The 12,467-nt window shown below is 40.2% G+C and overlaps 1 protein-coding gene across 1 annotated transcript in view; it reads right to left on the bottom strand.

Moving 5' to 3' along the window:
* The window catches only part of LOC123759134 (dystrophin), a 379,967-nt gene that overhangs the window by 321,534 nt on the left and 45,966 nt on the right, over positions 1–12,467 (bottom strand). Inside the window, 1 exon segment of the mRNA XM_069324819.1 lies at positions 746–900. Within this exon segment, the coding sequence (XP_069180920.1) occupies positions 746–900 (155 nt within the window).

Below are 12,467 nucleotides of genomic sequence, written 5' to 3'. Positions count from 1 at the left end.
AAGAAAAGCATCCAGTGAAGCTCAAGAGGGAAACAGAAAGAGACAAAGAGAAAGAACCTCGTAAGAACAATTACTTGAAATTTTTATGGTAGGGGACTTCCCTGCCAAACACTATCATCTCTCCTCCTTCTCACCAACTTTCACATATACAGGTACCATCAACTCTAAGTGCAGGTAAAGTGAAAATATATTTGAATTTAATTTATTGTATTCATATATGTATCGTTTGTGGTCTTTAACAGGTTAATCCAAGTTTACATTATTCCTTATGAGAACAAATTATTCAGTACTTTAACAGATCAGCACTCAAGCAACCTTCTGGAACCAATTAAGAAGTTTGAGTACCGAGATTCCAATGTAGTTACTAGTAGACTGCACGTGTTACACAATGTAAAATTTGAATAACTTACTTATGAATAAAGGTTTTTAATCTAAATGTGAATCTTAGATACTAAATTTTGTACACAGTACTAACCGTTGAACAGAAAAATGACTCATAATTAAATTCATTTGGCTGTAAGCATCTTTGAACACAGTAACCCAAAGGTGTACAGAACTGTGCAATTTATTAACCAATAAAAATTATTACTTCACAAAACTATATTATTAGTATTTATTTTTTATTTTACTGATGGCAGATATTTTATATAAATGAAACCTGCACTCACATGGTACAGTACATGTGAATACATACATGCCCTTCCAAAACCTTAACGAGAAAGAACTAATATCAAAATATACTTACATATGTTTTATTAGTAAGTACTTCCAGTAAAGCCAGGAGTCGAGTGCCATCTCGTAAGTCATAAAAAAGATCTGTGACTGGTGGATGCTGACCCTTAACTAATTGACTGTTAATCCACTTCGCAAAGGTTTTCTTTTGAACATCCTCCCGCTCATCTGTAAAGAAACAAAATTATTATTTTTTAGAATGCAATAAAATATGATTTCAAAAGTTAATACAGTACTGTTACAAGAAAGGGGATGATAGAAGAGATATTGAAATTATTCACAAATAATGTACTGGATAAATGTAGGTGGCTTAGTAATGTTTCTGAAGGCCTGGGGCGCCTGAAGAAACATTATAATTAAAACTTCAGTATTAAAACTTCAGCATCATTTCCCATTGTAAAATATTCACATTCCTACTGAACAGTACAAAGAATGTTAAATAGATAACCTACACAAATTAAAATATTGATTTTGACTATGGTAAATGCAGTTCATTTAATACATAAAAGTAGTCTAAAGGCAGTTTGTACTTACACATTTTCTGAAACAATACATAGATCCAATACAAGAAAAAATGATCATGCCATTACGTTTCAACCCACTGAGTTCCCTAAACCCCACTCAAGTTAAAATTGAACATAATTTGCCTTTTTACATAATGTTTTTACTATTTCTAACTAATAAATAACTTATTTCCTCACGTTTACATTTGAGCCCCAAGGTAGTTACACACCTTTTTGATTCATGCAAAAAAATATATTACAGTTTTGAGCTCAGAAACTTTAACATTATATACATTATATTATTTGAACTATATATTTTTTAAGTAAATGAAACAAAAAGTGTGTTTATGTCTAAGAGTTAAGAGGCATTGTAGTATTTCAAGGTGAGTTCAACAGGTAGCAGCTCAGCTGACCAGACACCTGGCTACGCTGCCAAGTCCATCCCAAGTTTTAAAACTTTTCCCAGTGCTATTCGTCGAGTAATGCAACCATAAAAGCATTGTGAAAACACGTGTTTATAGAATAATAGTCGATATTAGTCATTACAAATGTATCTAAATTCTCCGGAGATGAGTGCAAGGATTTGTGTTGGGCAGTTGTTGTGGTGGTTGTTGTGACAACCTGGCACCGCCGCACGCGTCTTAACCCACCGCCCGGGAAGACACGCCTCTCACACTCACTCACACACACACTCACACGCAAGCATCAGCCCATTGCACGCAACACACACAACTGCGGGGAAGTCTTCTGGCACCGACCTTTCAGCAGCACCTCCATGATTACTGTAAGGTCCAATGTCAAGGTCTCGGGATTGTACTTTCTCTATAATACGCGCTCGGAAAGGCGAACACAGATCCACATGGTGTGCGGCACACGAATCAGTTTCGTACTGAGTGCTCTTCAAGATGAACCCGAGGTGCTCGAGGGAGGGGAAATGCTGAACAATCCACTACTACCTATCGCACGCCCTGACTCCTCCTGTGTTATGTACCATAATGCACTACAAAGCTCATGCATAGCTTCACCATGATATTAAAGTCTTAAACGCAGAATCTTCATTAAGACCAATATATGGTTAAGTTTATGCCCAACCCTGTACGCCAAGAGGTTGCTGGGAGCGCCTTAAGTGGGAGGGTAACTGGGCACCGTTCATATATTTTCGCTCTAGCAGCTATAGTTTTGCTATAATATATCTTATACTTTATACAGTACTGAAGGCGTTGGACAATTTTTAAACAGCTTACTACTTACAGACCTGAAAGGTAAAGATTAATATGGCCTTGAACGCTTCCATTCCCTGGACAACGAACATTAAAGAAATGTACCAATTTGTTTATAAATTCGGTCAGGTGATAAGGAGAGGTTTGGCGAGGGTATTCCTAAGTGTCTTCTCTTATTGTTTCGACCCAACATGAAACATGTTTTCATTAGCATTATAAAGTATTCGAAGAAAGCCACAATGATGTAAATGATTATCTCTAAAGACTTCAACTGGTGGATAAGCCGCTGAAAGTTATGTATTGCTTGCATTTTCCACCAATGATATGTGGGTGTATGCGTGCATGTGTGGTTATTTTTGCTAATATAAACTAGCTTTCAATATTTACTTTACTCTTGACTATTGGTACCGAAGTCAAGTTTCCAGACGCGGCCAGCACATGAAAGTAAGCCTACATGTGACTAGAAACAAGTTCGTGCAGAGGGGGGATATAGATAGATAGAGATATATTATATATATTATTGATAATATATATTATATATAGATATAATATAAATATATATATATACATATATATATTATATACATATATAAAATAGTAATATGGGTAGGCCTACTATGAATAGATGAAGAGTTAAGCAATAAGGAGATAAATTTGATAAAGATAAATTTTATTAAAGTTCCTTGAGGTGTGCGGGAAACAGAGGTTGCAAATGCATTTTTTCATCTGGACTAATAATGACTAAGTGTAAAAATTAAGCCGAAACTCTTTTTGGATCTAAAATGGTTTCATTGTGCCAGGATTCCAGGAACATAAATAACCGATATAATTAATGTGATAAGATCATTAGTGGTGTCCGTGGCAATAATTATAAACTGATATGCTTTTGTTGTCACCGAGACAAAATGTCTTCTACATGATGTTGACTTTAAATTCTCCTGCAAACCATCCCTTTGATCTTGCTTTGGTCGGCGAGACCAATTGTCATCTTGTAGTAGCAGCCAAGAAAAATGACGGGACACCACGAGCGTAGCTCTTATCCTGTAACTCCACCTAGGTAACTCCTGATGATTGATGAAGATTAAGCCACCCAAAAGGTGGCACGGGCATGAATAGCCCGTAAGTGGGCCCTTTTGAGCCATTACCAGCATCAAGAGCTGATACAGGAGATTTGTGGAGGTGCAGCTGCACCCTGCGTGACGGGAGATGTCTCCCGTGAGGTAACTCCTTGTTTGCGAGTTCTTATAAGAAACTATAAACTTTATATGCAACTTAAATTATCAGACATATTCCAGCATTTTGAAAATGTTGACGTAACTTGTAACAATTTTATATATCTTTGGAGTAACTAAATTATTTTTAAAACAATAGGAAAATGTGTTCTAATCTGACGATAAATACAACATTTAAATTTGCCTACCATGTTGCCTACAAACTAACCACCACGGTGATTTGACATCAATGTTGCAACAGCGCGTCAACAGCCATTGTAATGCCTCGGTAAAAATATATGACTATGAAGTACCGGGTATTACAAATTTGTAGGCTGAAAAGTCAAATTCCAGCAAAACAATGTTGTTGGTTTGTGTGTATTGAGGAATGGGAAAGTTGTATCTGTGTCCTATGAAGCTAAATGTATAGCATGTTTGGTTGCGAGTTGTGGGGTTTTGTAATGTACTTATGTGTAGGATGACTTAAGCTGGCGCCCTTAAGATGTACGTAATAGGGGGTATAATCAATCATTTGATTTATAACCAAATACTGTAATACCTTTAAACAAATGGCAGATATCCTTGACCTAATTGAAATGCTTGAAGATTTTCTTTCAAAAATTGCCGTATAGAGTTTAAACGTTGTTATTGTTTTAGAGTAAGCTACTCGGAACAAAAGTTCCAAGTAGCACAGGCTATGGTGAACCCGTAGTGGACGAGTTTAAACATAATTAGCAGCCTTTTAAAAAATGTTTTGTAGAGCCCCATGGGAAAGGTCTCTAGGGATACGCCATCAGACATGCAACTTGAATTGTTATGATTATGAATGTATAAACCCTTGTCATGCCCATGACATTATCCTTAATACATTTATACCAATTCCTGGCCACAATAGTTAATAGGTTCGGTTTGATTAAATTAATCGCACAATACAAGAGACCTGTGAAAGCGTCTCTTGTGGCCTTGGCTCTGGGACTGCAATGATGGTTTTTTACATCACAAGTCTAAAGAGAATTATTAATACGCTTAATGATACCATAACTATTATTTTTCGTATTACTGGCCTGAACTTTATAGATTTTATTAAATACAAACTTAATATGTCTTATTTTTATAATCACACACAATTAACATTATTTGCACGAACAAACTCTTATCTTTTAATGTAAGACTATACAAGACTCTTGGTAAATTAGACTTGGCTAGATGTTAAGTTAAACTGGTCACCCGCTTAATATACATAAAACTTAGTAACAATGTATAGCCATTGTAACAATGTATAGCCAATCTTAACTGCAGTTAAGATTCGACTAAGTGAAGTGATAAGCTGGGGACGTGGACGTCAAACATGTAAGTTCCCACCTAGACTAGCAAATATAAAGTCACTTAAGCCCACGGAATGTACAAGTAAAAATAAATGTGATACACTGATGATAATAATCATAATCTACAATAACTATAGTCTTACCTTACCCACAAACTATAAAAATATATAGCCTCGGAGTTCAAGCCAAAAGCGCCCAGCCTCTGTATGCTCCCCCAGCCCTGTGAGGCGGGACACCAGGACAGCCCCAGAGGTAACATCGGTCATTCTCAAGTGTGCAAAACAATGACATTTGCTACCCTCTCGAGGTATACTAAATAATAAACTAATTTTACTCTTTATTAATACTAAGTATACTTGAACATTCGGATGCTCAGTTTCATAATAATAAATTATAACTGTTAAATCATTATAAACACAATACAAAGTTAAGTGAGAAAGTGTGGATGTCAAAACCGTCAGTAGTTTCTAAGCATTATATGACAAAGAGTACTTGGAAGACGGGACACCACGAGCGTATCTCTCATCCTGTAACTACACTTAAGTAATTGCCCAAACGCACACACAGGAATCTACTGGGCTGGACTAGTCCAAGAATAGCATAATCTCCCTTAAGGGTAAATTAGAGCTTGCAGTATGCAAATGTTAAACAAACAAGAGAGTGCAAGAGGGATCAGAGTTTGATAACCGGTGCTTGTCGTCGAGTGTGAAGGTTGGTGGCCAGAGGTACTTGCCTCGTGTGTGTGTCGTCTGTCTGCAGGTCCCTCTGATTGCCTAGCAGCATAACAACCCAACAACAAGTGATGTCAGTCATGTGAAATTACATACAGGGACTGACCTTTCCAATGGCCCACTTGGTGTGCTATTCTGCGTCAAAGGTAACTTTGTATGAAGGGAGATCAGTTAATTGCAGCTGGTGCTTATATTTTCGTCCATGTCGTTACCTACTTATTGGGCCATAATGTTGGCTTATCCCTCTAATACTAAACGACCATCATGACTTTCCACTATTAAATAAACGAGAAAGGATTTAATTACCTCCAAACACACTCCAAGCAGCTATATCAAAACATCAGAGAAGGGAAACTCTGAGTGTGTACTCACCTAGTTGTGCTTGCGGGGGTTGAGCTTTGGCTCTTTGCTCTCGCCTCTCAACCGTAGATTGACGGTTGAGACCAAAGAACCGAAGCTTAACCCCCGCAAGCACAACTAGGTGAGTACACACACCTCCCCAGGAAGCAGCCCGTAGCAGCTATCTAAATCCCAGGTACCTAGTTACTGCTAGATGAATAGAGGCATGAGGGTGAAAGAAACTGCCCATCTGTTTCTGCCTCTGCCTGGAATCGAACCCGTACCCTTAGGATTACGACCCCGAGAGCGCTATCCACTGAGCCGCGAGGCCCCCCCAAATGTGTATATACTATTTGTATTTGCAGAATTGAGCTATTAGCTCTTGACCCCGCCTTTCTAATCAATTTATTTTTCCCTTTATTGTATCTACTACATATATTTCTCTTTTACATAATAAAAAATGTACCTGAAATTCAGTTTCAATAAAGCGACAATAGTTAATAAAAATACAGTATACCGAAACTAGACATTGATCATAAAACAATCATGTGGAATATGCCACCTTAAGTGTTCAATATTTACATGGCACGCTGCCCTCAGTACCTGACTGGCACGCTAACACACTGAGTGTCAGCTCTAGTACCTCACAGGCTGCTGGACAAGCTTAGTGTCCTCAATGTTGTTGTTGTTATAGATTCAGCTACTCGAAACAAGTTCCAAGTAGCACGGGCTATGGTGAGCCCGTAACTTACCTGGCACAGGAGCGGGGCAATTAACACGGGCTATGGTGAGCCCGTAGTGGATTTACCTGGCACAGGAGCGGTGCTGTGACATCGACTAGTGTCCTCAAGATTTGTCAAGCATCAAATACCAAATACTTTTGCTTAATCTGAATCGTACATGCCTAGGCTTACCCCAGCTAGCCTATCAAGACTGATGCTGGGTAATTTAAGGAAGACAACTCCCCAGTCGGCACAATATTAAAGAGCAAGCAAATGTAAAGCAGGATTAACTTGATCAACATTGAGTCAACGTTGACGAAGTAATCAACATTGAGTCAACGTTGATGACGTCGATTCAACGTGAAACCAACACCACTCGTGGATATTGTACCCACTGGCATGGTTGCCACCCCGACCCACTTCTATAAATTCTGAATTTCCATAGCCATATGAACGTGACTAAAATACATGATAATAATACTAGTAATGATCATTATTAAATAATGAGTCAAAACAGAGCATAAAGTTTATTGAAAAACAGGTACTATGTATGTAGTTATTGCTCGGAACCGTTTATCACTATAAAACTACCGGCAATCCTCTCCTACTCCTGTCCCTGTCTAGTCATATATCGTTCGCATCATCACACCTGAGGGGCCTGACGACTGAGTGAACATCGCTCGGGATTTATAAATAAAAAAATAATAAATAAATGTTTATTAAGGTAAGGTACATACATAAAGAGATTTTACAAAGTTTGTTGGGTTAATAGATAGAGCTAGTACATTACAATGCCTAAAGCCACTATTACGCAAAGCGTTTCGGGCAGAAACGCTTTGCGTTTCGTAGTCCCCGTAGTCCGTAGTTGCGATTTGTAGTCCCAAGGTTCCGGGTTCAATCCCCGGCGGAGGCGGAAACAAATGGGCAGAGTTTCTCTCACCCTGATGCTCCGGTTTACCTATCAGTAAATAGGTACCTGAGAGTTAGACAGCTGCTACGGGCAGCTTCCTGGGGACGTGGAACAAAAAGAAGGCCTGATCGAGGCCCTTTTCTAAGCCCCGAAGTCATCACAATATAACACCTCCACCAACCCGCTCGTGTCCACAGACGGGCACACCACCCAGGTATAACACCCCAACCATTCCCCTGCTAACTTCGCCTGGCCGGGGAATAATAATCCAAGCCAGCTGGCCAGACCAACGCGCGTGGCCGGAATGGTGGTCCCGGGCGACATTGCCAGGCTCAATACATTAATTTTAAAAGTTTGCAAGACCTGAAGCAATTTCAGGACGCAGCGGAATCAAGGCCCTGGGCGAGTTTATCCCGTATTCGCTAGAATGTTTAGCACTTATATATATATATAATACACAAATACATAAAACATGCGCTAGTATCCACATAAGAGATAAAAAGGAAAATAATCTGAGCGCTTTCCCGTTTAGCACATTTTCAAGGAATATTGTATTCTTTGAAAATAGCATGGTGTCGCTACAGATGCCAATATTTCATGAATGGTGGCACTGGGGCCGACCCCGCCTGGCCTATGGCACTCATTACCCCCCATGTATCATCTTACAATGTTGGGTGAGGCTAACTCCCCAAACGTCTGTCCTACTTTGGACAAACATATATATATACATAAAATATATACATAAAATATATACATAAAATATAATGCCTATATAACCTCTTTCCCGATTGGTTTGAAATTTTGAAACAACGTTGCATTCGAATAGGCACGTGTTTTTATATACTTACTATATATATAGTGCCTCCCCTGTGACAGGAAAAAACATGCTTTTTTGAAAAACAGCACCATCTGTTGGACGTAAGAGCAACATATAATTTTTTCCGAGGTCATACTATTCACTCAACTATTTTGTTGTGTTTCTTGCAGTCTTATTTTCATGAGGAGTTGTTTCTATATATGTTAACTGTCTACAAGTGTTAAAATATACAAGTAAACACTTGTACAACATTCTCTACACCAAAAAAGTAAGAAAGGAAAGAAACACTACTGCCACCCGTTATAAGAGATGTATTACAACTGTAAACAAAACACATGAAGCGCATTCCAACTACAACACGCAACCAGAGACAACATTGCTGGGAGAGCAGAAGGAAGGAGCAACTTGATGGTGCAGCTCTGTAAACCCCGCCACCGAACACCAGAAGTAGTTAATTGGCGAAATTAATAAAACACATGATACAGTCGAAGATTATAAAAGACTGTAACAGGATTCTGAAAGATGTCAGAGATGGTAGAAGAAAAGGCTACTGAAATTCAATCCTGAAAATTGCAGTTATGTAGTTAGCATCAAGAGTAAGAAGACCCCAGTAGTATTGGGTGAATGGGAAACTACTTCGTCTCAAGTGAAAAAGCTGGGAGTCGACATTCCCTCAAATCTGATGGCTGTTTGACATATTAGTAGAGTTACATCTTTAGCGTTCGCGACCCTGGCGAACGGATAGGGTATGGATGGCCTTCATGAACCTAGACAATTTTGCTTCAGAACGATGTATACAATATTTTGAAACCAACCTTTGAAAATGCAGACTCGGCTTGGAAAATCAACCTAATGCAACAAATTGAAACGAATTATTTAAATTTTGCCCGATGGGCGAATTTATTAGGCAGCGTCACTCATCCTTAGAGCGAACATTCCGTCATTCCTGCATGTACAGCACCCCCATCCACCCGCCCCTCCCTCCCTCCCCATAGGAAGAAAACCCGCTGGGTTGTTCATCCTGTCACTTATCCTCAGACACAGCTGTGACTTACTTGTCAAATTGTTTATCAAACAATAAGAATAACATTTACCAACCGTTAAACTTACGTAATCTTTCTAGTGCAAGGTGGTGGAGGGAGGGAATTATCAGGGGAAGGCGCCAAGCCATGACGACTATATAGCACTGGGAAGGGGGTCAGGATAAGGATTTGGGATGAGATGGGGGAAGAAATGGTGCCCAACCACTTGGACGGTCGGGAATTGTAACTGCCGACCTGCATGAAGCGAGGCCGTCGCTCTACCGTCCAGCTATATTTGATAAATAATGTTTTCCTTAACTCAAACAATTATAAACAGGGGTTTATAATGCTACTCGAATTTCAAGCACCACAGATTTTGCATTTCTGCTGCACAACTGTTGTTTCCATTCCGAATCTCCCTGATTTACAGTGAAAGTCTGTGCTCTGCTTAGCAGATGTAAACAAATTGAAGAAATTAACATTAAAAAGGCGTGAGTGTGGGTGTATGTACATGCACACGCGCTTTCATGCTTGTTTACGAGTGTATATGTTGGAGTGTATATGTACGTATACTTACCTATGTGTGAGTGGTTTGTCTACAGGAGTGTCTGTATGTGAGTACCTGAGTGTGCGTTATTCCCTGTGTACGCGTGAGTGCCTGTGCCTCTGTGTGTGTGTGTGTGTGTGTGTGTGTGTGTGTGTGTGTGTGTGTGTGTGTGTGTGTGTGCGTGCGTGCGTGCGTGCGTGCGTGCGTCGTACACAAGCATGGACGGGGCCATTCCACCCACACCCAGCCTGGTTAGGACTGAGGTGCTCTCACTAAAATACAAACAAACTTGGAAGCTAATAAACCACCTTGCCAGACCCGGTGACGTAACCTCCAACAGGCACTTGCATGCTTGCTTCCCTCTCCTTCCTCTTTCTCTCATTCTTCCTTTCATACTCTTGTTCGTTGTCTCTCTTTCACACACACACACACACACACACACACACACACACACACACACACACACACACACACACACACACACACACACACACACACACACTACTGGGTCTCATGGCAGAGTGGACAGCGCTCGAGGGTTGTAGTCCTAAGGGCCCGGGTTCCATTCCCGGCCGAGGCAGAAACAAATGGGCAGTTTCTTTTACCCTGATGCCCCTGTTTATCTAGCAGTAAATAGGTATTTGATATTTAGACCGCTGTTGTGGGCTGTATCCTGTGACTGCGTGTAATATATATAGTAGATATGATAGATAAAAAATACCCGAAGCGCTGTGCGTATTAGTGGCTTTAGGTACTTGCCTAAATGTACTTGCTCTATCTATAAATCCAACATTATGTTTGTAACTCATCTATGTGTGTACCTTTACCTGAATAAACATTTGATTTGATTTGAAAATGGGTTGGGAGTGAGTACATTAAACAACCGTCGGTTGGAGAGGCCTGTATGTGCCTTACAAGAGCTAAGAGAGCGAGCCTGCAGGCACAAATAGTAAATACAGATGGTAAATACACACAATAAAACCTGGGCCCAAAAACCTGACCACTGCCTCTCCCGAGCACTTTGTACCAACATAAAAGAGTCAAGGGTTACCGGGTGAGTGCACAAGCAGGCAGGCAGGGAGAAGCCAGATCGGCACGCACAGGCACACACCAACTGTTACTCCACACACCGAGTGTATCAACTGTTACTCCGGGTCCAATATAATAGCTCCTGAGTGTCGAGGGGAAACAAGAACGCAGCGTAAGGAACAAAGATAAGAGGGAGGGGAAGAGGAATGTGGCCACAACAAGGAGAATGGTGGGTAGGACCACCAACCTCCTCCCACAAACAAAAGATGCGCTGAAGACGAGTTTGTGTCAGTCAAGGCAGTCCGTGACTACTCATCAAACATTTAAGCATTCACTTGCGAAACATATACATCTTTCCTAATCAAGCTGACTTTGTTTACATTTATTAAGTATTTACTAAGTTTCGAAACGTCACACTCTAAGGGTATTATTGTTATAAACAACCTCGTAGTGCTTAAAAGCCCATAAACCGTTTACTAAATTCAATAAAGCTGTGACGATAAAGAAAAATGTGCATGTTTCTGTAAGTGGATGTGTAAATGTTTGGAGAATTCTGACGCTGTGATGAAAGCTGGGCCCTCCAACCCTTAATGTTGTCAGCTTAGATCATACTGATGTTCACTTATCCAGCTTTGTGTGCTAACTTGTTCTCCAGTTTACTGCTATGTTCCTTGTGGTAGGCACTCACTGGAGTGTGGTAGGACCTTACTATCTTTCTGCAAGTTATCCCAAGTTGTTAACTGTAGGTAGAACTTGCACGTAATTATAACCTTTCCACCGCCGCTCGATCCCCGACGGTATTTGCAGGGACGGCATTCAATTCCCAAAGGCCCTTCCATAGTCGGCGTTCGATTCTCAAAGGTTCATGCAGGGCCAGCGTTCGATTCCCGATGGCTAGCAGGGTGTGGAATTCAAGACAGACAAAATCAAATTGTATGTAATTGGCTCAATTAAGAAACTGTCTGGGGCCTCTTCAGGTCACAGCGATGTTACACCGTGATCAGCTATACAGTTACAAAGTTTAATGTATATATTAACAATGGGTTTGAGAGCGACCACAAGCGAGTCTGTAAGCGAGGCAACTTACATTTGTGGTGAGCTAGTTTCATAATATAATTTGTTTATCACGAACACTCCTCCCCCCCCCCCACCCCCACCTCACTGGATCCCCTCCCTATCCAGTGGGCGGCGGCGGAAAGGTTACATTTACCCGCATTATACACAGTTAGGGAACTGGGGAACATTTGGTTTAACATTTCTGGTAGCAGATAATTTTGAATGAAATATTTACACATTTACTATCTATTATAGAGCTGAATCTAAATTCATTTATCTTTTCGCAATCCAGAAAAGGAAATT

This window comes from Procambarus clarkii, chromosome 15 (assembly GCF_040958095.1).
Source record: "Procambarus clarkii isolate CNS0578487 chromosome 15, FALCON_Pclarkii_2.0, whole genome shotgun sequence".
NCBI lineage: Eukaryota > Metazoa > Arthropoda > Malacostraca > Decapoda > Cambaridae > Procambarus > Procambarus clarkii.
This window is presented reverse-complemented; position numbering and strand designations above follow the sequence as displayed.